This window comes from Lepisma saccharinum, chromosome 7 (assembly GCF_977018435.1).
Source record: "Lepisma saccharinum chromosome 7, izLepSacc3.1, whole genome shotgun sequence".
NCBI classification, from domain to species: Eukaryota; Metazoa; Arthropoda; class Insecta; order Zygentoma; family Lepismatidae; genus Lepisma; species Lepisma saccharinum.
Window position 1 is genome coordinate 39,928,174 of NC_139235.1, and position 27,340 is coordinate 39,955,513.

General features: G+C 37.3%; 1 protein-coding gene across 2 annotated transcripts in view; it reads left to right on the forward strand.

The window, feature by feature from the left end:
- Positions 1–16,518, forward strand: part of LOC145990204 (uncharacterized) — a 101,271-nt gene extending 84,753 nt beyond the window's left edge. For both annotated transcript variants that reach the window (XM_083125870.1, XM_083125869.1), the window contains exons 14-15: positions 2,093–2,286; positions 16,073–16,518. In XM_083125870.1, coding sequence (XP_082981996.1) covers positions 2,093–2,286; positions 16,073–16,425 — 547 coding nt within the window. In that variant the 3' untranslated portion in view covers positions 16,426–16,518. The remainder of the gene's footprint in view (positions 1–2,092; positions 2,287–16,072) is intronic.
- Positions 16,519–27,340: the final 10,822 nt, after the last annotated feature.

Consider the following 27,340-nt stretch of genomic DNA (forward strand, 5'->3'; position numbering starts at 1 on the left):
ATTTACCTTAGTACTTTAATGATTACGTATTTATCAAGGTTGTTATAAAATATACTTTTTATCGTTGCAATTAAATTTGAGAAAGGATTGATGCGTCTGAAAACGTGATGTTGAAATATTTATTACGTGGATTGTTAATTGTTACATTTGGTTGCCAATAACCATTTTGTGGTTGCTGTTAATGAATTGTAGTTTTGCCAAGCGGTTGCTATTAATAAATAAAAGATTGTTAAACTTGAACTTAAAAATATTGTTCTCATTGTGTTGGAGAAGCAAAACTACTCATAAATACTTATTAATACGACAACCTCACCAATTTGTTGTAAAAGCAGGAGTAATGATAGCGGAAATAAGTTTTGTTTGGTTGGTCATAACAAACTAAAGTGTACAATTATTTAATATTTGCATTTTTGTTCCAGGATTGTGTATTATTGAGTACAGCATAAATTATATTAGTATTAATGCAAGTGGAATCAACTGTTGTGAAAGATACTGTTGATTGTTACTGTTTCATCTTTGCCATATTTCGGGTCTCCCTTAATTTGGCTTACTGATTCTCATATGAGATTTAAGGCATCCTGTAACAACGTGGCAATAATCTTCCAATTGAGGACTTGTAATTTTATTGGATTTGGGGGGGGGGGGTGTAAGTTGTGTCAGTTGACATGTGTGGAATGTGGATTTATCGCTAAACAACACGTGTTACATCGAATGTTCCTCCTCCACTGCCTGTAACAGCTCTGCACACATTGTTTCGTGACTAGCATAGTCTTTCCTTTCCAACTTGCGCACCATCTGAAGGTGGTATGACTGTTTTTTTTTAGGGTGTAGTTCAGTATCTTTCACACAGTCGGTTGTGGTAACAGCAGCTCCCAGCTTAGCCTTCTTGTCAATGCTTTTGGGCTTCTGGTGATGGCTCTACCTGTTACACAGTTTTGGCTGTTACGCTGGGCCTTCCTGGATGTTTAGCATGTGCAGAGTACCTGTTCGCTTGGATTTTTGTACCAGTAGCCTGATATTAGCCCTGGTTGGAGGAAGTATGTGGATTTCCTTTCGAACATTGTCTGGACCTCTTTGAAGCTTAATCCCTGCAAACGTCCACACATCACAGCTATTTTTTCTTCAGAAGTCAGCATCTTTCACATCACATCACATACAAGAGAAAGAGGAAGCACCTGCTTGTACCCTTCAATTTTTGGAAAGTTCGCCTCGAAAACTGGGAATTATACTTGAATTTTATTCATAGTCCTAGAGTGGTCTCCCTGTATCAGAATGTAAGCTATGTGCCTAATATACACTCTTGCATGGTTGTTTCTTTGATAGTCGTGTGTTTTGTGTCTATCAGAATTTGAGCTACATTCCTGTTGTGTGTGGTTTTATTTGATATCTTTATCAAGTCCTGTGGTGCGATGCTTCTCTTAGTATGTGTCATGTGCTACTGGACTTTCATTAATGTATGTGATGGATCTACCCGTATAATGTGCCCTTACTCTCACTGTGCATCATACACTCTCAGGTGGAGGGAGGTGAGGGAGAAAGTATTGTCTAAGTTTGCTAAACTTTTGCCTCTTTTTGGCTGGGATGTCTGACTTGCATTTCATTGTTGTTACATTGTGTGGCTTATGTTATCCTATGTATAGAAAACTGACCGATGTGGATGCAGCCAACAGTCATTCATGCCCTCTCTTGCCTTGTCTAAAGGCAAATTTGTAGATCCAGGGAGGAGGATCTCAGGGGCAAGTGTGTCACCATTTCAGAATTAGGTCTAAACACAGTTACACGGAGCATATGGTATTCACATGGTGTAGCGAAACCAAAATGCAAGTCAGAGCATATAGACACAAAAATCGAAAGAATGCATGTCATTTTACACACCAAAAGCCTTCCAGCCAAAAATGCAAGTTCCCTAGACCCTAAAAAAAATCAGTATTGTGGATGAGTGAACACTTCATTCCGACATATTAATAGTGTTTATATTCATAGAAAATACAATAAAATTGTAGAATTTTGCATTAAATTACAAGCTATTTGTAGATATATTGGATCAATAAAATAATTGGTAATCATTTTCTTTTCGTTCTCTTTCATTTAGACTTGCTAATCTATTCCAATTGAGAAGTAAATGTTGTGCAAAAAAGCGCAATAAGTACATGGTTATATACAAGCCATTACATCCTAGACAGATTGTTGCAATGCTCTGCAGAAAAGGTGGTTCCAGTGAGAAGTATGATCTTATACTGCCAGACCAGTCTGTGAATACCGTCCAGTTGAGTGAGGAAGGTAACGGTAAGTGTACCAAAATTTGATAATTCTCCATATACTGTACTGTTGAATTGAATTACAGAAAAACCTCGTTAATACGAAGTTCAAGGGACCAAAAAATGTCAACTTCGAATTAAACGACTTCAAGTTATCCAAACTTTTCAAGATGGTGCCCGTTTTTCAAGTGTAAATAAAGTAGAGTATAAATTACCCCCCCCCCCAAAAAACAACAAAAAAACCCGGATGTTTTATACTTGGTGGTAGCTCAGAAAATAAGCTTTATATGTACTATATAATAATATTGTACGTTTTAAAGAAAGTATAAAAAATGTTTCACAAAATGAAAACATGGAGCTTACGCAGACACAAAGATTCCAAGGAGACTGTTAACACCATTTATCCTGCCTAGTTATACAACTGGTTATGCACAGGATGTATGTTGTGGCAAAAAGTCTTTCAAAAAACAGTATTTTCTTTTAATTGTGCAAAGTCATTGCTCTTCCACGAAATTCTTACAATTTTAGTTCATAAGAAACCAGTTTGCACGGAGACCTACGGAAAGGAAAACAATCTCGTTTATTGCAAGAAGTGAAACTCTGAAGAATCTTGACAGTAGTCACACTGGCGCGAGCAAGAGACGGGAGATAATCGGACAGAATGAATATTTGATTTTATGTGCGTTCACTAGAACATTGTCCGTTACAGGATTAACTGGTAAGAGGAGATTCTCTGGGGAGAGAGAACAACCTTTCCCTGGCAAAAAAAAAAAAAAAAAAAAAATCGGGGCTGTAAATTTTGTTATGGTTTGGATGTCTAAATCACATCTTAAAAAAAAGTCACGTTTTCTTTGCTTCAGTTAACTTCATATTCGATCCCCCCCCCCCCCCCCATCTCACCCTTTGCAGGGATCAGTCCAAACTCTTCCTCAACTTGCATTGTAATCCACTCTGAAAAAGTAAACACATAACAGTTGGGCTGAAAAGTTCGTAGGCTAACATAGTAAAAAATATTTTTTTGACAAAATTCGATTTTATTATTCAATATAGTTGCCTTCGAGGGCGATACAACGATTATAGCGGTCATACAATTTTTCGATGCCATTTTTATAGTACGATTTCTCTTTAGCCTCAAAATAGGCCTCAGTTTCGGCGATTACCTCTTCATCAGTGCTAAATTTCTTTCCAGCGAGCATTCTTTTAAGGTCTGCAAACAGGAAAAATTCACTGGGGGCTAGATCTGGAGAATATAGTGGATGGGGAAGCAATTCATAGTCTAATTCATATAATTTTGCCATCGTTTTCATTGATTTGTGACACGGTGCATTGTCGATTGTGAGCACACGCGGCACCCATTTTGCACACAGCTTTCGCATGTTCAAATATTCATGCACAATATGTCCAACACGTTCCTTTGATATTTTTCAAGTCTCAGCTATTTCGATCAACTTCACTTTACGATCATTTAAAATTATTTTGTGGACTTTTTTGATGTTTTCATTGGTAACAGCCTCTTTGGGGCGTCCACTGCATGCATCGTCTTCGATGCTCATTTCGCCTCGTTTAAATGTAGCAAACCACTTCTCAACGGTTGATTTTCCTGGTGCAGAGTCCGAATAATGTTTATCAAGCCAAGCCTTGGCTTCAACAGTATTTTTTTTTGCCAAAAAGCAATGCTTTATTAACTAACTAACTAACTCTCTAGCCTTCTTAAACCCGAAGGTTCATGGCTGCAGCAACACAGGCCTTCCATCTTTCCCTATCTTGAGCAAGATCTATATACTCTTTTCCATCCCTACCGATTTCCCTTAGGTCCATCTCAACGTTGTCCCTCCATCTTCGTCTTGGCCTTCCTACAGGTCTCTTACCATCAGGTTTCCCAACGAGAATTCTGTATACTCTTCTTTCATCTCCCATTCGTGCGACATGGCCTGCCCACCTAAGTCTTCTTGATTTAATTATTCTAATAATATCTGGACATGAATACAAATTATGTAGTTCTAAATTATGTAACCTTCTCCACTCACCTGTCTCCTCATCCCTTTTAGGTCCAAAGATTTTCCTAAGGATTTTATTCTCAAATACTCTCAATTTATGTTCCTCTTTCAATGTAAGGGACCAAGTTTCACATCCATATAATACTACAGGCAAAATTACTGTTTTGTATATTTTAACTTTTAGTTTCTTAGATATTAAACGAGAAGACAAAAGCTTATGAAGAGAGAAGTAACATGCATTTCCTGAATTAAGCCTACTTTTTATTTCCTCTTTAATATAATTTTCATTTGTTAATATTACTCCTAAGTATTTGAATTTGGAAACTGGTTCAAACGAGTTGTTATCAATAATTAGATTTTGATTATTACCTAACACTTGGTTTCGGCCTGTAAGCATATATTTAGTTTTCTCTTTGTTAACTTCCAAACCTATCTCTTTAGCAGTTTTGAAAAATATTTTAGCATTATTCTTAATTGTATTCACATCATCCCCCAGTAAGTCTACATCATCTGCATATGCTAACAACTGAGTCACACCATTTAATTTTAGTCCTTCTTTAGTTTCTTTTACCTTCCTAACAGCATATTCTAAGGCAAAATTAAAGAGCAATGGAGATAATGCATGTCCTTGTTTTAACCCATCATGAATTGTAAATTTGTCAGACATATTAATACCCACACGAATTTTACTTTCTGTTTCACTGGTGCATATTTTTATCATACTAACAAGCTTCTTAGGTATTCCAAACTCTACTAATATATTATATAATTTATAATGCTTTATTAACACACGAAATTCTTTTTTTATCCATTTTTTCACAATAACAAAAGCTGCTTCACTCACAATGCTATATCTCACGAACTAATTATCCGGCAGCTGTGAAATTATTACAAAGTTTAATACACGTATCTTTTGAAGGTTAGTACTAAGTAAAAATCACATGGATTTAATTCTAGTAACGCCATCTATGAGTCAGCCTACGAACTTTTCAGCCCAACTGTTAACTTGGGATCTGGTTGCACCGAATGTGCATCCTAGGACACATTAAACAGTGCCGCACTCGATTATCACTCTGGTTTGGATCCCACTTTAAACTGTGTACTTAGTCCCGCTTAGCTCATCAGCATAAAATGAACTCAAAACAAGCTTTACAAAACTTGCGTATTTTCAGATTAATCGACAATGACAATTTATTGTAGGATTCAGGAGTACTCTGGAGGTGAAGCACTCGCTCCGCCAAAACTTTTCCTCTTTTTCCTCTTGTATTCATACATTGAGCAATGCTTTTTTTTTTTTTTTTTTTTTTTTTTCTTCTTCTTCCCCGCAGCACACTAATGGTTCTGAAGAAAAGCGGCGATTAACTTTGTGCATCATGAAGTTGTTTTAACTCTTGTTTTTCTTTCTGGAAATCTAATTTCGTTATCGTCAAATCAAAACAGCTTTGCGAGATTCAAAACATATTCCTTCGTGCTGGATGAGTCATTGCCGTTATCAGCAAGCGACAGCTTTCCAGACTCTAGACTAAACACTGGCGCCAGCTGCAGCGTAAACACAATGAGACTGGCTGGAAGTTAGAGCAGCAGGTGGCAGAAGGGAAATCCTCTGCATTTTAAAGATAACGCAATTGTCGAAGACCGAACTTTTATTAGCAGTGTGAAAAAGAAAAAAGGATCCTTGCATTATGTTTTACCATGCAACAGACAATAAAATGGGCAATATTTCCTATACAGACAGCTGCATTCAAACAAGAAAGAGGGACCTGAATTCTGCAATTGTCGCATTACCATGCACACCAGTGGGGGATAATGAGCTGTTGTAGGAGAAGGGAGGGGGTCACTTTTCTTTTACTTATCCTGCGGTTTTTGTTCGTTTTGAAGAAGGTATTCTGGTTGCTTTATTTTCGACGCCAAAGAAAAGGAGCGCACACGAGCAAAAAAATCGTGGCCGAAACAATTAGCAATGGATCCCCCCCCCCCCATTTGCTGATAGAAAAAAGGGAGAAGTTACTCAGCCAACAGAACACTGTCTTGGCAAAGTTTATGACCGGCACAGTTGGGAAACGTATGAAACGGGATTTGCAACATACGTAAGCTCGACGTCAACTTTTGCGGGAAACCTAGATGACAACGAATTAAGCGGGTTGACGATCTTTAGTTGGCCTATGTGGCTTTGATTATCTGTAACAGTTTCCCTTTTTTTATGAAGTTCTACAGGACACAAAAAACATGCTTTTAATGAAAGTAGTTACCGGAAGTTGTCGGCTAACAGGCCAAGAGTTGCTCGCTCACGGGAAATTGCTGAATCTCCAGCTCAGAGCTAGACAGATGGGTGAGACTTCCAGGCGCCACGCGTCTTGTATTTTGGAACATTCCTGCGATCTTATCTCGCATTTCTCATCTAGCACTGGTGAATATTTCCAAGGTGGCGCATTCAGCGGGGAAAGAGCTTGACCTGCCATGCACATTGACAATGAATGTCAATGTCCAGCGGGCATTTCGGGCTGCTTCCCTCGAGTTGTCAGCAGCTCTTAGGACAAGGAAACATGTCAAGGCCAAGTTATAATAATGTCCAAGATCTCTCCACATTCGATCTTCTCTTGTTGACTTACGCAGGTGTCTACTTCGAATTAAGCGAAACCAGTTTTGTCGAAGGGTCTTGTAAACAACTTTGTATTAAAAATTATCCGTATTTTGATTTATCCATACTGAAATACATTATAAATCCTATCTTATCAGCTTGGGAATGGGAAGAACTTCGGATTAAAGGGTACTTCGTATTAACCAATATCGTATTAACGAGCTTTTCCTGTATTGTTTTAAGTCCAATTTATGTACAGATAGGCTAATCAGTGCTGGACCTACAGTTTAGAGTGCCTCCACCAGGTATCGAACCTGAGACCTCTTGATTAGAAAGTGATGATGTTACGACTACCCCATGGGGAGTCCCATACTGTGTGTTTTTCATTTTCAGGTGCAGTATTGGTAGATTGACCAGTTCAAGAAATCGTTCAAATTGTTTATATGCCTAATACTTGCCACTCTTAATTGCAGCATATTTAGGTATTTTGTTTGCTGCTGCAGGGGATGGAAATTGGTCAGTAATGTTAGTAAAAATTATTTTGTGTGTATGTGTGACTACAAATTGTTCTTTTTTGCATTAAAGCATTTTGGGACATGTATTAAATGTGCAAATTAATTCTCGCCCTTTCTAAAGAAAGAAAATGTTTATTCATGAAAAATAGTGTAACATTTTAATTGACGTAATCTCCACTGGAATTTATACAATTTTGCCATTTTTTTGGGCTGTTGGCGAATCCCTGGCGATAGAATAATGACAGTTTAGAATCTAGAAACTTAACAATGCTAGTCCCACTGCCAGTAAATGGTCTTATTCTCTAATTTAATTACTCAGTCGAATCTGTTGACGATTTTTGTCTTTTCACTCAACAGTTACTCCAATTCTTCTCCCAAATCATTTCCTTTGCCTGAGAAGCATTTTTCTTAAGTTGATTTGCAAGAACTATTTAGTGCCTGACTTGCTGCTTCTAAAAGAACAACGTGCTCACTACTGCTTTTTTATTTTACCCTGTCTGCTCATTGACCTTTTCAAGTTGGTATTTGAGTGCCCAAACAGCGTGGGGGAATTTCCAATTTGAACAATGGCAACAGTAAAGTATAATAGGTGAAATAATTTATGGCCCAAGAATTAATTTGTACATGTAATTTAATGACTTCCAAGTGAGCGACAGAATTTTCCAGTTCAATTAAAGATTTCCTGTGTTCATAACAGCATTTTGCAGGTTTCCCATTGACAACCTTGACAACCTATGCCTCAAACCCCTCCTCTGGCTCTCTTTCATTGGTGACATCTTCATGCTCTGGACACATGGCGAACGATCCCTATCAGCTTTCCTGAACCAACTTAACCACTTCTGTTCCATAAAGTTCATTGGACCCAATCCTCCAACTAAATCACCTTCCTGGATATGGACATGCACATTGAGTAAGATGATTTGAATACATGAAACCCACCAACCACATTCAATACATACCTTTCTCCAGCTCCCACCCATTCTCCCTGGCCCTCAGGGGACAACATCTCAGTGGCGGAGCGTGAGCTTTCCAACAGTGTAAGCCTAGCATGATGAAGGCTATTTCCCGTTGTGCTTATTTTGGGGCTGGCATATTGACCCCCCCCCCTTTTCCATTTTTTTCAGTTCCCTAGAATTGTTCAGAAAAGCCTAATTTTTGCACTAAATTTAACCTTACACCCCTTAAAAACAAAGTGACACTACACCAGATTAAAAGTTCTGGAAACATCCATGAGCGTGGTGTTTTCATTGCTAGGCTGCGTTTTTCTACATTGAGAGGAATGGTTGGTTGATTTGGTGTTTTAAGTCAACTTTATGCACATTAAGGCTAATCGGGATTGGACCTACAGTTTAAAGTGGGATCCGAACCACTATATGCCTCCACCAGGTATCGAATACATTGAGAGGAGAACTAATAATTACGTCAGTCTTATTCCTATCACTATGAGTAACCTAACAATAAAAAAAACGCAAAGTTAGATAAAATATAGAACGAAAATAGTTCGATTCAGAACCTATCTAAATGAATTTTAAAATAAACATACCTCTTACATGCTACTGTTCCATTGCAACTTGTAGTTCAAATCCAGGCGGCGATTTTTTTCGGCAAAGATGTCAATCACAGCATCATGAAAGGTAGGGCTCTTCTTTAAATCCTTCAAGAGAGTTCTCTCTATTGCCATCAGCGATAGCTTAGTAAGTCTCTCCTGGGTCTGTGTGCTGCGCAGGTAGGTGTGTATCCTCTTCAAGGCAGAGAATGTTCTTTCAACAGATGCACTAGTTGCAGGTATGGTTAAAATTAAGGCAGAAAGCTTTGTTGTTTCCGGAAGAGCATTGCACAGGTTTGTTGAAATTAAATATTTATGGAAGTCTAACACTGAAGGTTTCAAAAACTCCTGCGACGAATAAATAGCAGTAAGTTCGGTTTTCAAAATTAGAGGATCAAAATATCGTCCATATGATTTCAATAATGATTCGTAAGCATTTATTGGAAATTTCAGAGAATAATTTTGAAAATTATCAAAATCTAGCAAGGAGAGCAATTCTAGTTTCTGGATATCGGAGAATCTGTTGGCTAATTGGACTTTCATTGTGTCAATAATTTCATAGTAAAGTCTTCGATAAGAAGCTTTCCTCTCATTACTGATGAGAACAATTCTCTGTCTTTTGCTTGGCACCTTTAAGTGTTCTTCTCCCAACCTGGCACTGTCGCTTTCGGACCACACTTTTTCAAAGTCTTCCCTCTTAGTACTCAAGAAACTTTGATATTCTTGTACTTTTCGAGTACAGTAGCCGATGTCATTCACTCTGGTTTGCAAAATTTCGAAAAGTATTTTAGCTGGTGGAAGAATGGCCGAAAATACAATTAACATAAAATTGAAATCAAAATCATGGAGAGTAGCAAAATATCCACGAGAAGAGAGACGTGTTTCTTCATCCCACTGCTCTTGGTTCTGTATCACTGATTCAAAGAAATTAATTAGATCTGTTTTCAACTGGGAAACAACTTCAACCAATCTCTCTGCGTAGAGCCATCGAATAGGAGCAACTGATGGCAGACGTCTGCTTACCATTTTGTCCAGCGCTGCTTTCCTCTTTGAAGATTTAGAAAAGAATGCTGCAAAAGCCAACAAAGTTTCAAAAAAATACTTTACATTCTTTGATGCCCTCCACAGATTGTTTGAGAACTAAGTTTAACTTGTGAGCATAGCAATGGACAAACAGCGCTGTCTTATACCTGTCTCTTATCAACTTTTGCAAACCATTGTGTTCTCCAGCCATGACAGCTGCTGCATCATAGGTTTGAGCGACTAATTTCTCGCCACACTGGAAGTCATTTATTACACCAAAAACATGGTCTGCCAGGGCAGCAGCCGTGCGATCCCCACTGACATCCTTAAAACCTATGAACCGCTCCTCTACGTTACCATTTGAAGTTACATAACGTAGCACCGATGAAAGTTGAGATTTCTGAGAGGCGTCTACTGTTTCATCTTCGATGACAGACACAAATAATGCTTCTTTCACTTCACTTTTTATTTTTTTCATCATCAAAGTTGCAATTGCATCAATCAACTCATTTTGGATATCGTGAGAAGTGCCAGCAAAAACTGTAGATGATTCCAAATGATGACGTAGTTTTTCATCATAGCTTGCCCTATAATGAAGCATTTCTACGTAATTACCTCTATTGTTTGAATCTGAACCCTCCAAATGACCTCTGAAAGGGAGCTCTTGTTCCGCCAAAAAACAAGCAGTGTCGATTAAACAACCAACGATGTATCTATTTGCTTTGACTTTTTCGTTGTGTTTCTCTCGGTTTAATTTGAAGGCAAGGTTTAAACAATCTTCAATTCGCGTAGTTCCAAATTTCAACAACGCAATCTTTGAATTTACGTGTGCTACAGAGATCTCATGTCTTTTCTTTAATAAATGATAATTATTAGCGTCGCCGACACCTTTTGTTGTCCAAGCAGTTTTTTTCTGTTGAAAAGAGAAGGCAGGGCCAACAGAAAAGTGCTGAATACTTTTTACAACCACATAACCAAGTATCAGCTTCGTACCATGAGTCACAAAACCGGCGCACTTTATTTTTTGTTTCCGTTACCATGCCTGCTAGAGAAGGAGTGGACCTACATCCACAAGTTCCTTCTTTGCAGCAAAATCCTTGCTGGAAAACGGCGTCTTCAACAAGTTCTCCACCACACAATCACACTCGTTTTCTTCCATAATGCACTTCGTATCACACCACAGTACAGGGACAACTGCACCACACCGCCCACTTTTCAATAGATGGAATTCGCAAAAAAAAAAAAAAAAAAAACACGAGAAGTTAACGATGCACACAACAAGAAAGGGGAAACAAACCAAACCCAAAAGCAGCCACTGCCCAAAGCAGTGATATTCCGGAATCAGAGTGAAATATCCCTTTTGGAAATAAATAAATTCCCTCTCTGGCCTTAAAATTCCCTATAATTCGTAAAGAGAGGAAGAAAAAATAAATTCAAAAATAAAATATAAAATAAATGCTCACTAATTGACTAATTGTAGAAGTTTATCCAGAAATTTCTATCAAAGGAGATGTAAGTGATTTCTAAGGGGAGTGTAAAAGAGAGACAGCTTTCCGTGCATTTTCGGAGTGTTTAAATTACGGACTATGTAATTAATGAATGTTATTTCGTTCACATTTGATATGATAATTTGTAAAACTGGTTCAATCTTAAGTTTTCATCAAACATTTAACTTAAAAAAACAACTTTTTGCACTATTTAGCTCAATTACTACAAGCAGAGTTCAAATTAAAAACAAAGATCTTAATATTTCCTATGTATATACTAATCCTACAAGCAAAAACAAGCGTTAAGCACATTAATGTATATATTATTATATCTTATCATTTTCTCTTTTTTTTTTGCTCATTTTAGGTGTTTCTCTTTTTCCCATTCCTGTTAATTTCTTTGCTTCAAAATTCCCTTTTCCTGTAAAAAAACCTCCTTGAAACACAACCGTCTCAAATTTCCTTTGCAACCACCTCTTCATACATAGTTGCCAGATGCTGCAGATGCTGCAGTTACGATAGAGACTTACAAAGTCGTCTGCTACTCTTTGGCTGAGTGCACTGCATACAGTTCTTGAAGTGAGGAGGGGAGGTGGTGCGGTGGTTGCTAGCTTTCTGATCTTTCTTTCAGGGGGGTGTGCTTATTGGTCTTTGTCAAGTGTGGTCTTGAACAATGTGAGTTGCTAACACGCCAGCAATATCAAGATCGCCTTACTACAGAATGCACATCTGGCCAGTTTCCACTGTTTCCTGGCTAAAACCCGACAACGCTGTGGCTCCCTCCTCTTGCGGGGCAATCGGTGTCTCGCTGGACCGTATTCACGGTTAGCCAGTGATGCCACCCAAGCATAATGGTGCTAAATCTCGCACAAGTTTAAGAAGTCGTTGGAGGGCCGCTGTTCGTGGGGGTTGAATTTTCTCAATCTTTTCACGTTAACGTCGAACCCATCCCGTTGGTTGAACCATTCTAATTTATATTATACGGAAGAAATTCCATATTTTACTTAACTATAGTATGTAGCTAATTAATAATGCTATTTTAAAACTCTAAAATAGATGCATAAATTGAACTTGAAACTAGTCTTAGGAAAATAATAAATTATTGTTTTCTTTATAAATTAATATTAATAATATATAGAGCCTAGAACAATATAGTAGCATGTAGCATAATTTCAGAGTATAAACGACACCATCGATGTTCGGTAAGGGTAAGGAGGGGAGGCCCTTCCTGGAAAATGAATGTCAACCATAAAATTATATATTTCACACATATAATTTCATTTCAGTCACAGCAAATTATGTTAATTATTGTAAGGGCATTGCAGAAAAATGTTAAACTTCAAATTGATTTAGTATCTTTTGAGGAGGCAGCTCTATTAAGGGGGAAAATGCCTAGTTTACCCCCACCCCCTGGAAAAAATACTGGTGGAAAGAAATACTGCGGACGTCCCTGAACAACACTTTTTCTAAACATGAGGTTTGCAACGCTGCTGTAAGCCTCTGACCGAAGGTTTACAGACCTAGGGTTCTGGCCCGCTCTTCTCCACGCAGATAGGGTAGGCAGAGAGAAGGAGGGTAGGCACTGCTCGCTCGCGGTCAGCAACTTGTAAGGCAAAATTCAGAAGGCTTACAGCTTCCCACAGGCAAAAGGCGGGAGTTCCCATGTGCTGTGCCGCCTAGTGCTGAAGTGTTGCAATCTAACAAACAGGATCTTGAACAGTGGTGTCGACCCAAGTTGAACTTTTAACTTGTTTACGAATTTTGCCACATAATTACATACATTTTACTGGATGTATTAAACTGTAAGCCCGGCTTACATGGCTTACATGGACGCTCCGCGCCTGCAACATCTTAACACAATTCTCCTGCACTCATACCCAATATCACCCCCACCTCAACAAAATCAGGTACACACTTCGCTCCCTCCTCTCCATTCTCTACAGTGATCCCAAAACCAGAAACATATTCCCTGAGAAGCCCAGAGTTGTTTTCAAATGCCCACCAACTTCCATAACATCCTGGTCCATAATGCCCCTTCACTACACAACCAACATCCCCTCGCTCACAGATGCAATCATCCTAGGTGCAAAACCTGCCTCAATCTCATTACTTCTCACATCATCCAGATTCGCACCGCAACTGGCAAAGAGACCTGCCACACCTCAAACCTAATCTACCTAGGTACATCCTCACCTGCAACATCTGTTTTGGCATTTGCCTGGAGCAAACATCCACTGCCCTCAACCTCAGAAAACAACCACTGTGTCCTCCACCCACAACCAGTGTTGTCACAATCCAATTGAACAATTTCCATTTTTTGACTAATTTTTCCCTTCAACTAAAACACAATAGGTAATAGCTACTATTTTCGTTGGATCATTTTCATATTTACGAAAAACTTCAAACAAATCACCAATTCTTGTATAATCAGGCTAGATGTCAGAAGTTTGAACCTTGGCCAAGGATGAATGTACAATTTTGTTTGTTCCATCACTCATTTCATGAGCCTATTATCGTAAGATAATTAAATTCAAAGAAATGGAAATAGGTGCCAGCAAAAAAATTGTGAATATGGAGGTAGAACCTAATACATATGTGTTTCATTCAGTCTGGTGTCTTCAAATTTCCTTGAACTGGTGTCTTCAAATTCCCTTGAAATTTTGGTATTTTCATTGAAATTTCCTTTTGGCTTAAAATTTGGTCAGAATTTCTCTGCAAAAAGGGTAATCTGTCTTCATATGGCAACACTGCCCATTACTTTGACTTTACTGTTGCTGTCCATACCAATGTCACAACATTCCTTTCAACAACTGCTTCCAGGTAGTGAACATCCACCTCTTACCCCAATCTGACAACTCTTCAGTACACAAAAGATGGGAGAGAGAGCCTACAAATTAGCCATGAGTGCAACCACACCCCCTGGCCTGAACAAGGCCACCCAGTATTTTACCACCAAACCATCTCCAACCCTCCTCCTCCTCCACTTCACCCCCACTCACAATTTTCGAGGAGCCTGATGAAAGGACAGTGTTTTTCCATACTTCTACATCTTTGAACCAGAAATGTCGGGACATGATAGATAAATAATTTGTGAAACGAAGAATTATAATATGATCGTCAACAACAGAAAAGATATCGGAACTCAAAAAAGCCTTAAGTTTTGGACTGCACTTGTTTACGTCACTTGCAATTTTCACAATTTAAGTGCTTTATTCTTGTGGAATTATAATTTTAAAATTGCTGTAACCCAAAATAAAAAGGACGAAAATACGAGGGGAAAAATGTCTGCTTAATACAAAGAAAACATACATTAATATTAAGTTATCAGTTAGGGCATAGTGTATAATAATAACTATTATGTACTTACTCTCTTAATAATTTTTTCTTTTGTAATTTGGGGAGTTTCTCCGATTTCTACTGCCACCGTTGAATTGAACATACTCGCAAATCGCATCAAGAGGAAACATAAAAGCATAGCGTAAATGTCTATTTTTTGTGTATTATAGATCCATGGCAGCTAGGGATGACCAAAATTACGTCAAGTTTAGTGCTCTTTGTGCATAAACATACTATATTTATCCCCTCTGAGCTACCCTGCCATTACGTTTTAATATATTAATTCTTAGGTTCAGGAGAATGTAATTTTCGTTAACTTATAACTTGCTACATAATGTTAAAGGTTTGTTAGACAAATTTTGTTCTCGGTTTACACGAGAAATTCTTACCTTCGTTGAAAATAACGTTTTAATAACCATCCTCCAATGTAAATTATAACACCATTAAGCCTTGTTTCCATGATTATGAAAAACTAAATATGCTGACCAAAGCAGTAATTTATTTTATTAAAAACATAAACTAAAACGTAACGTTTCAACCTTCTAGCAAGGTCTTCATCAGACTCTGTATCAAGTACAAAAGTCTGATGAAGACCTTGCTAGAAGGTTGAAACGTTACGTTTTAGTTTATGTTTTTAATAAAATAAATTACTGCCTTGGTCAGCATATTTAGTTTTCCAATGTAAAGTTTAGGGCAACCAGATGACGAACAAAATTCTTTAGGGACACAAAAGTTTGGCAATGAACAACCCCATTGAAATTATTTGAGTTTGAACTTTTTTATTTTTTTGTAGCTTCGATTTTTTTCTCTTGAAAAATATTATTTTTCTCCGAAAGTATTACAAGTAAGTGCGTAAATTTTTCCACATCAATGGCAAACATACCAGGCATTATGCAGGTACCTTTTGGAGATTCAAGTCGTGGCGTACCGTGCGTGGGGTCTGATGAATATCAAATTTCGTGTAAAAAATACTTTCCCTTTTATTGTTCTTCTAACTGATTAAGATTTTTTTTCCATCAGGATTACAGCCCAAAGTATACTAAACAAAACGAGGTACCATTTGTACCTCTAACCTTCTTATTTCAGGAAATATAAAATTTCATTTAGAAGCATGCAGAATTTCAAATTTCCTGCTGAACACACTCTGCATTAGTGCAAATACCTAGAAAATCAGCTTCGGCATCTAAGGGTTAATCATTATTATTCAGATGAGTAGAGTACATAAGTATGATAAATTGCTGACCACACCATTGGTAGTTTTCTATTCTGCATTTTCTGCTTGATATCTTAATAAACTACTGCTCTTCTAAGGACAGACTGATTCAATTTCAGAAGTAGCAGCAGTTTACCCTGAAGTACCTGGGAGCTCCATCCAGGATCAAAATAGTGTCCAACAGGAAGAAACTGGATTTGATGCCCCAGATTCAAATAACATTCATGATAAATCTTGTGATGAAGGAATGGAAATAAATTCAAGTGGAAATAATATGCATTCCAGTGAACCTGTACAGAGTCTTGAAGAAACCAGGCAATTAATTTCATCATGCAATGAATTGAGAAAATTTGTTATTGTTGAACAAGCATCAAGAAATTTTGGTGCAAAGAAAACCTTGATTAAGTCAGGAAAGGCAAATAATATGAAAATAGATTTCAGATTTCAAAAGAGTGCATCAGTTGTCAGGTAAGAAGGAAAATAATTGTTATTTATTGTTTTGTCCTAACCTTTCACTGACACTTGATTTCAAACAAAGCCACCCAAATTTGTCCCTACAGACGACTGGTTTCAAACAAAACTAGCACCTCATAACAACAATTAAGGATGAGAGGGACAATTTCCCATAGGTCTTTTTCACTGCGGCAGTTGCCGATCACTGTTGTCAACTTTGCTCTTTTGGAGCCAGATCTGGCTCTTTCGTTTACTTGTTTGGCTGTAAACTGTGGCCCCTGCCACCTGCCCCACTGTGATGCCACCACTGACCCGGCCCACAAAGACCAACTTTTGCCATGAGTGTGCATTTTGCACGTGACGTGATATTGCTATATTGGCTGTGTCACTCGCCCCCTCTTACCTACCCAGCTACTTTTTTATAGCGCTGTGGTTAACATGAAGATGACAATATTGTTATCCAGGAATCCTTTATTTTCGATTTCATATGAGCATCAGTGGATTATTAAGATGGGTGATGCCCTCAAATCTAGGCGGTGAAAATTAAGAATAAATTGCCGTCACTTTAAAGCTAACGGTAATAGCAGTGCCCCCACCCCTCTGACACCTAAAGTTACCCTAGTAGGCACTTTATGCAGCCTTCGTTAATGTAGCTCCTTGAAAGTCACCTTTACCTCTATTAATGTTGAAATTTAGCTCTTTTTTTCACATCAGGTTTGGCAACACTGATAGGATGGCCGTAGGAGGTAAGGAGAAATTCATTAGGCTTATTGGACCATTCTTTTATTCGTTCTCTCGAGAATATCAAACATCCAATGACTTAGAAAGTACATGGATGGAAAAAGGACACGTTTAACTATGTCATAGTAGTAGGAAAAGTCGAAACTCCCATTTGATAGGCCGTAACTTGAAGTTGATTTCCCATAAGGAATACATGGGATTCTGTAAATACTTATTAATCATATTTTTCAAACATCGTCACTTGCTTACTAATCAACTTGAAAAACAGTTTCCACTGGTAACATGGAGAGAAATTCATACTTTTGCATACTACCGTATTTACTCATGTATAATGTGCACTTTTTTCCAAAATTTTTGCACCCAAAAACTGTGATGCGTATTATGCACGGAATATTTTTTTCATGTTTACGGAACCCTATCATGTTATATATCATTGTAAAGCTTGAATTCTGTAGTTTCTGAGTAGTGTCATTATGGTAGAATTCGAGCATGTACCTCCCAAAACATGGGATGTGTATCAGCGGTATTTGTTGGGCGAGAAATAATCGAAAATAACTTCCTGAGCACTGCAAATGCATAATGTAATTTTGATCTCACTTTCTACTATTATAGAATAAATAAGGTGGTTAAAGAGTGAAAGCTCTGGGATGCTACACACAGTGGTGGGAGAGGGGGGAGGTGGCTTGGGTTGGTGACTTACTGTTTACACAAGAAGATATCTTCCGCTTGGTCGACATAGCAACAGGTGACTCATTGAATAGGTATGATGCCACTAACTCTTGATTGGCATAGCAACAGCTTTACGCGCACATTATACATGAGATAATTTTTTTTTGTCACTTTTCCCCATGAAAAACCAGTGTGCGCCTTATACACACACGTGCATTATGCACACGTAAATACGGTAATCCCTTTTTTTAAATAGCAGTGCCCAATGCGACAATATTAAAATATATGCACAACTGGTGCGTAATTGTGCCTCTTCGCCTTAACATGTCATTTTTCAAAGACTATAGATGATATTTCAGTTCTGTCTTTTTTGTTGATTTATATACTATGAAGGACAAAGAAAAAAACATTGTGAACATATCAGTTTCTTTCAAGAAAAATTATGCAATCGTTTTCAGATCCATGCTGGTTATCATTACTTTCTACTTTAGTAGGTTAATCGTAATGATGAGGATGAATTGAGGAAAGGGAAACAAATTAGGGCCGAGTCGATACCGAAACCGATGTATCTGTACAGAAAAGGTATTATAATATTCTGGTGTAATTCTTGAATATTTGGAATAAATCTCTAGTAAAGTGATGCACTTATAATGGTTGTGGAAGACTCACCCACTAATACATATTTTGAACAAATTTCAATTGTTGTGGTTTTCGAGCATCAAGTATATAGGTGGAACTCAGTAAGAGTGGTATTTTATTGGCTCAACAAATGCAGTGAAACATTCATGTGTTATCCAGGATTCATTCAAATTAGAACCCTGACATTGTAGAGTGATACACTAAGCACTCCACCACAATGTGGGCTATCTTTTAGCAAGTGCTTGTGTATCCAATTCCAAGCATGTAGAATGTGGTAAGAACAGTTTTCAAACACATGTCTGAACATAACTTGTAGAATTCCTCTTCCATATGTACACCAGTGATTTTATGCAATCTCTTGTTTGAATTATTTTCCTGTAGTTTACGGTTATTACAAGCATAACAAAACAGTTTTTCGTTGTGACGTTTCAGGAGAACACACGCTCCCTTCATCAGACATTTATTTTCATTTTGACTAAAGATACAGTTATAACAATGGTTAACATTTTTTAAACAAAAAGAATCCATTATATAATGGATGTTGTCAATGTTACATTGTTGTAATATAGCAACTTAACTGTGAAAAGAAGCAGTCTGTTTTATTTTTATTTCAGATAAAAAAATTTTGATCACATTATTTTTTAAAAAAAAATTATGAATCCCAAATATCATCAGGTAATTCAAAGTCGTCATTGTTTTCACAAAGACTTTTGATGTTTTCTGTTACATTAAATTTTAAAGATGGTGGCTTACTCCATTTGTGAAAAAGAAAACTTCATACTGGATCTATGTTACCATTTTCATTATTTAATTTATTCCAGTGTTCTGCAATGAACGAAGCTTCCAGACATTCAACTCTATGTTTCCCGTCAATCTTTTTAAAACTCTTCTCTTTTTAATCAAATGCTTCTCTTCGATGATGTGAGCTGACAAACCTGTTCTTGGGTTTAGATTTATAATGTCCAAATCGTGTTTGTGCCATCTTATTGCCATTTTCCTTGCTGTTTGTCCTACATAATCCTTTGAACATGAACAACTTATATTATATATTCCTGTGGTTTCCACATCTGGTAGAGAGTTTCTATTTTGAATTCATTAAATGTACATTCCAAACTTCTTGGTGATCTAAAAACAATTTTGAAATTAAATCTTCTAAAAATTTTGTCAATTTATGTGACAATCCCTTGTGGAATAGAATGCACACAAATTTCTTTTCAACAGATTTTTCATCTTTGTCTGCATTTCTCTTTTCCTTTAGTGTTCTTGTGACTTGGTTTTTGATTTGGTTTATTCTGTTAGTGTGAAAGCCATTTTCTTTTGCTATATTAAAAAGCCTTTCCTCTTTATTTCTGATATCCTTATTATTAGAACATAGTCTTTGTGTTCTCAGGAAATAATTTAAAAATATATTATCCATTGTTATACGTGAAAGTTCTGAATTGGCATGGATATATTTTTCCCCTGCTAATATTTTCCTATGGACTGATGTTTGAATTGTTGTGTCAGTTGTCTTAATTTGCAGATCAAGGAAAGAAATTACATTGTTATTCAAGGGGTCGGAAGTGAATTTTATGCGACAATGTGATAAACAATTTAAATATGTCAATGATGGTGTTCTCATTTTTAGCAATAATTAGCACATCATCTACATATCTGATGTAGAGCATGATATCCGCACCTATCTGATTAACAATTGGAGATTCTATGTAATGAAGGAAAATGCTGGAGATGATTTTAGATACTGGGTTTCCCATTGATAGACCATTACTTTGCTGATAGATTTTGCCATCAAATATAAAGTAATTGTAATTTGCACATACAGTAAACCATCGAACCATTTCCCATGATTCTACTGGGTTAACCTTCATCTCAATAAGCCATCTGTGTAATGCATCTGTGGCACCTTCTATTGAGACACGAGGATATAAATTTTCAACATCAAAACTTGCAATTCGATACTCATTTTTCCAAACAATATTTTTTTAGTTTCTGTTTAATTTCATATGCATTTTTAACACTGAATGGTGTTTGTTGTTTAATTATAGCAAACCTTTTAACTAAATATTTGGATAGTTTGTATGCAGGATAGTAGAATGACAGCACTTCGTTCCTACGCGTCAGCAAAAATTCGATGCGGCTGGTGTTATGTTACATCCGGTGTAGCGGGCCACGAGGGGTTTTATTGTTGAGTCAGCAGAACGTGTCTGATCACCTTGAAGACATCGGAAGCGGTGGGGGGAGGGGGTCAATGGATTTGTCACGTTGTTTCTTGATGTATGCTAACCTAACACGTGCATATGTTTGTGTGTGTATGTGTGTGTGTGTGTGTGTGTGGAGGAAATGCGCGCGCAACCATTGCGTATGATGGAAAGACATGAAGAAATGATTTAAAGATGGCGCCGAAGGTGCTGTACCCCCGAAAGTTTAGCGGCTAAGGTTAATGCTCTGTAAAACAAGAGGCGTCTGAGGTTCAATTCCTGGTAGAGTCAATATTGATTGATTGATAGATTGAGTTAGTTTTTTTTAAAGTCCGTTTTATGCACGGTAAAACTAATCAGGATTGGACCTACAGTTGAAAAGTGGTGATTCGGACCACTATGTGCCTCCACCGAGTATCGAACCTGGGACCCTTTGATTACAAGGCGACGATGTCAATATTGAATGGTCTCGATTAGCCTGTGTGTAAATAAAGGCAACAAAATGGTTCAGTTCGAAAATCGAGTTGGGTTAGTAGTTAATGTTGTCACCTGGCAATGAAGAGGTCGCGGGTTCGATTCTCTAGGTAGTTAAATTAGGCCAATTGTTTAGTCCCGCCATTATAGGTTCCCGATTAGTCCATCTGTGCATAAATAGTGTTTGAATAAAATCAATATGGCGGCCTTGGGGTAGTGGTTATTGTTGTCGCCTGGTAATGAAGAGGTCGCGGGTTCAATTTTCTAGGTAGTTAAATGAGGCCAATTGTTTTGTCCCGCCATTATACGTCCCGATTAGTCCATCTGTGCATAAATAGTATTTGAATAAAATCAAAATGGCGGCCGCGTTTTGTGTTTAGCGGCGGCGACCGGGGCGCGGCGCGGGGCGGCGCGGGCGCGGGGGGTGTTTTTTATTCCGCGAGATGTTTCAACCAAGTGGTTGAGGGTTCGATTCCCAATGTTGGTGAAAATTGGATATTCAATTGTATTTGTTTAAAAGTTCCGATTAGCTTTTTGTGCACAAAGAGAAAATGAACTAATTGGAAATAGGATGTTTATGCTGTAATGAAAAGGTCCCGGGTTCGATTCACAATGTCAAATTGGCTGATAATGATGTTGTTTTTAAAATAAAAAAAAGAAGTGTGGTGAGTCCCCATTAGTATTTATGCAGGAACAGATATTAAAAATCAAAACAAAATGGCTGTGACTGGTGTTTATTATTCGAAAGGTTCCAGGTTCGAGTTCCTAGTTATATTTTTTTTTTTAGTTTACAGAATTAGTCCCCATTTATTGCGTTTTGGCGAACACGTCCTCCCCCTTTGTGGCATTTGGACATGTTGGAGATATACATAGAAATTGTTGTCAAAGTGCCTAATAATGATTTTCTGTTTAAATAAAAAAGAAGTGTGTTATCAGTCCCGATTAGCACGAACAGATATTCAAAAAGCAAAACAAAATAGCTGATATTGTTGTTTAGTATTCAAAAGGTTTTGGGTTCCAATGCTGGCAAATTTGCAGAATAACATTGATTTGTTTAAAAAGTGAGTTACTATTCCCGATTATTTTTGATACACAAATAGAAAATGGGGTGATTTTGGAGTTTTGCAACCAAGGGGCTAATGTTGGCGTTTTTTTAACGCAGTCCCGATTAACCGTAATGCATAAAGCTGTTTCAACGAATATCGAACCTGGAACCTTTTGATTACAATGCAAAGACTTTACCACTAATGTATGCTATGTTTTAAAACCAAAAATAAATAATAGTATCGAATTTTTTAAAAAATGCGATTAGCCATTATGCACAAACAGATTTTTTTTAAACCAAAGGGGGGTCGAGGGTTCGATTACAACTGGGTATGTGTGTTGAGGAAACTAAAGGTCAACAGGCATGGAAAGTTTTTACTCGCCATCTCAAAATAAGTTTTTGGGCTTGGTACAGGTAGAAAGCCCCACAACGACATCAACGTGGCTACCATCTGTGGGGGCCTCTTTTTTTTAAGTTGGAGAGGGGCACAAGGCCGCTTGTACCATACAACGTTGCACCGAAGAACCAACTTGTCAACTAGTCACTCACTCCATCATTAAAGTGCACAACATAATATCAGATTTGAACTGATAATAAGCAAAAAATTATAGCGGCTGCATAATTATATTTCAATGACAGCAAATGGTTTCAAATGAATGGTTTTCACTTTTATTTTTTACTAAGTAACAGATTTGGTAATGAAAAGCTTTAACATTTGCATATAATATGAGATTTCTTTTGGTATCCAGTTTGTATGTTGACCAAATCACAGATATACTATTACTAAGGATAGCATTAACTTAATCTAATAAAAATATATCCCACTGCATTACAAAATTAACTCATTCTGTTTTCTGTTGTTTGAATCCATATGGTAAAGTCTCGAAATTTGATGCACATCTTTTTCTTTTGATATATACCACCTGAAAAACCCTTATTTCCGGCTTACTAACAACGGAATGTGTTTTTGTGCGTACGATTTTGTTCGAGTTGAGTAAAGTTAAAGAGGAGGTGTTGTTGAGAATAGCATTGGTGAGTGATTCGAAATTGATTGTGCTGCTGTTTTTATGGTTTAGACATATGCCTTTCACCTTGCAAACAGTAGTAACATTAGTATTGTCTGGATTTACTACCTCAAATGCATAACTTTTCGGCCCACTGGATGAAAATGCTCTGATATAAGCATTTTTCCCATAGAGTTCTAGTTCATTTGTCAACTCCCCTAGGTAGTCTCCAACAGGCAGATCAACATCACCTGGCCTTTGAATATAAATAACACTATCGGTATCATAGTACAATACATTTTCGCCTAATGTATCCAAATATTCATAAAGCTCTAATCGTGCATGTGTTGTAGTGTATGCTGCAATAACTACATTTACAGTCGATAATGGAAGTGCAGATTCTTCGAGATATTGCCAGTGAACTATCAACATATCTTCATTTATAGGTATAACTTGATGTACTTCAACATTGGGATTTTCTAGTTTATCGAAAAAATCCTTAGGATTGTTGATAATACTAACTTGACCAGGGTTTTCTCTCTGTCCAAATTTACCCCAAAATGAATTCAGCATAAGTTTTGCTAAGCTTCGTAATCCAGGATTAGCACATATTCTGTTTTCATCCAACAACACACCCTCCTTTTCAAAATAGTCAGCTATGTATTTTTTTTTGATTCTTCATCAATACACCACAATGGCCAGCCGCTTGCTTCAACTTTTGCTTTGAGAAATGTATTGATGTACTCTGCAAAAACACCACCTGATTTTTTTGCAGGATCATATTGTTCAACATTATATTCCCATACCTCATGTAATTCTAAAATTTTGTATTTCTTTTGAACTGCCTTCTGAACTTCATCCACAACCCAGGTTCCAGTTATAGCTCTTTCCCTAGCAGTATGGTTACATTCCGCCTGGTTTATTTCATCGGCACAAGTTCTACATAGAGGGAAAGTTAATTTTGAATTGGTTCGATATGGTAACACAGGATGGTACAGATCTCTCGGTGGAAGTATTGTTGCTTTGACAAGCCCTTCAAAAGAATAAATATCGGGGCATTCTTCCCCCACATAAATTTTCACCGGATGGCCAACTGGAAACTTTTTAACTTTGCAACAATAAGGGTACAGGCTACATACATCCTTATATTGAATTGTTTCATTTTTTTTCACAGTGTAATGTAGTTTGGTAGCATTAGTTCTACCACCATAAAACGCCTCCCGGGGAATTATGGGGGCTTTAATTGATAACGGATGTTTTTCAACATAATGTTTCATGGTTTTGTTATTTCTCAACTGCTGGTGAAATTCGCACCCCCACATCTCATGGACAATGTAGTTAAGTGCTTTTAATCTGTTAATTTTATTTTCTGTTCTTTCATACCGAAAAGACAAAGTATCATATGGGTCATCATGAAGAGGTTCTGTACGTGAAGTAGGGAAACATTTGACACAACCATGTGTTCTGCATCCTTGATATTCAAATACATGCTCTTGCCCCTTTTGATCTTTAAAATATCCATCTACTTTCAAATTTCCTCCAACTTTTACTTCTGGTCCTCTGGCTGCATGTTGGATTTCGATTTTATGTTTTTTTCCTCCCATACCAACCAGTGAATAGCCTCTATAGACTGAATATCACACCATCTGTATCCGTTTTTAGGAATAATTCCTATATGTTCTGTTTTCAAAAATCTTTTACGGAATACTTTATTACAAGCTGAAGCGATGGTGATGGCTTCCAATAATGGGTTCACTGTTGTTTCTTTTTCAAAACTGGTCATGAATTTCAAACAGGCAGCATGTAGTACATTAACATCTTCTACACAGTATTTTCTCAACTCCTTCTGCATATCGAAAACTACTCCTGTTTTCTGTTGTTCACTATGCCATTCCAAAAAACTGGTTCTCTGATTCTCCATCATAGAATCAACAGCGTAAAATTCAGTACCAGGGATACATCCGACATATTCTTTATTTTTCAAAGTATTAAAAAAATGAGGAAAATACCCTTTGGACATTGGGAGATCAAATGCTTTCGGTAATTTGTTGAGCGCCATTGGAATAAAGTTGAGAGAATCTATGAAATGGATATTGTGCATCTTCAAAGATAATATTTTGGCTCCATTCATGATCACAGACGGTGTCCATTTCATTTTTTCGATCATAGTTTGCAGTACAAAGTGCGAATCATACCCTCTACTATTGTGTGCAATACACACAATATTGTTAATTTTGGTGCGGTGAGCTGAAACAAATTGCAGAAAATTGTAAACAGGTTCTGTACTATCAAAAATGTGCTGTCTTTTTCCGCATACACTGCACCATTGAGACATATCTTTGTTCTCAATGCAATTATAGCATACATTTTGGCACACCAAAAGATTTGGAATATGCAGAAAATTGTTTTCAGTGCCTTCTAGTTTTGTGTCCTGCCTCGATTCAATATCGTAGAAAACAAGCATTGCTTTTTTTGATATAAGAGAAGATATTTGTTTGCTATAAATTTTTTTGATGTGACATAGATGTTCAAATGGTACCATATTTTTACAGCTGACACAGAATTTCTCTCCACATATATGAGGATTTCTGTTTGTACGGATAGCATACGCTTTCAGGCATTTTTCACAACATTTTACTGTCTGACAAAGAGAGTTTTTTCTATTGTAACATGTTTTATGATTATTGTAACATTTTTGACCATAGAAAAATCTGTTACAATCAGTGCACTTTATTTTGGTTTCTGAAACAGTACATTTGGGCTTTTCTTGGCATTGTGAACAAACAGCTGTACAGGATCCTAGATGTCTAGAAACATGATCATATTTTTTATGGCAAGTTTCACAATAGAAATTAGCCGAGAATGCAGCTGTAAGAGATGTTATAACATTAAAATGGTTGTTTATGTACACCAAATTTAAAGTTTCGCGCCTAGGTAATAAAGGACCTTCATATATCACATCACTCCCGGAAAATCCATTATATACGGTAATCTTGAAATCAGATAAATAGTCCTGAAATTTTTGAATTTCGGTAGTTCCTCCACCACCATTCAAATTTTCCCCAGCTTCTCTGCACAGTTTATCCACTTCTTCTTCCATAACACATTTATGTTGTCTAACATACCGATAACGTTTTTTAGGTTCATTTTTGTAAACATTAATACCTTTCGCCACAACCAACGCATAAGCCAAACACCTGCTATCGGAATTTTTAATAGTTATAATTCCTTTTTTTAGTTTACAGAATTGTTCCCCATTCATTGCATTTTGGCGAACACGTCCTCCCCCTCGTGGCATTTGGACGTGATGGAGATATACATAGAAATTGTTGTCAGAAAGAAATGTTGTATTGCTCTGCAATACTTTTTCCAATGCTGCCCACAATATCTCCATATTTATCGCCTGTGCTTCCCGAAAAGATAACCAAAAAGGGAGATCAGGGTGATCTTCATTCCTGATAGTAATACCAACTTGGTCATGCTCGGCCACATCACGTAGAAGATATTGGATCAGTTCTTGCAATCCCTCCTGAACCCATATCACCGGATTCTCATTGTGTGGTGCCCCCCGCAACCGAGCACGCACCATTCGTCCTTCCATATTGAATCTTTGGTAACGCCTTCTTGTCTCTTCTATAACTTCAACATGATGTAACACTGCATCATCGCCACCGCCTACCTGTCTGCACACTTCCGCTTCCTGATACAATCCCGAAGAACCATTTGGTATAACACTGGCGAAATATGATTTGTACATTGCTCCAATTCTTTAGTCTCTAAAACAGATTCTAAATGGAAAATATCTCCACATTTTTCATTGGTTGTTCCAATCCACCCAAATATCCCTGTATCCTGGTTGTTATACTTGTTAGGAAACATTTCAAGATGTTGGTTGGTCTCACTAGAAATAGAGACAGAGGGTCTGGATTGATTGCTGTTAATACCAGTAGAGGTAGAGGGGGGTAGAATGTTCTGCTGACTCAACATTGGATGTAACAAAACACCAGTCGCATCGAATTTTTGCTGACGCGTAGGAATGGCGTAGAAATTATTCATTCCTACGCGTCAGCAAAAATTCGATGCGACTGGTGTTTTGTTACATCCTGTCGTAGCGGGGTACGGGCGGTTTTAATGTTGAGTCAGCAAAACATTCTACCCCCCTCT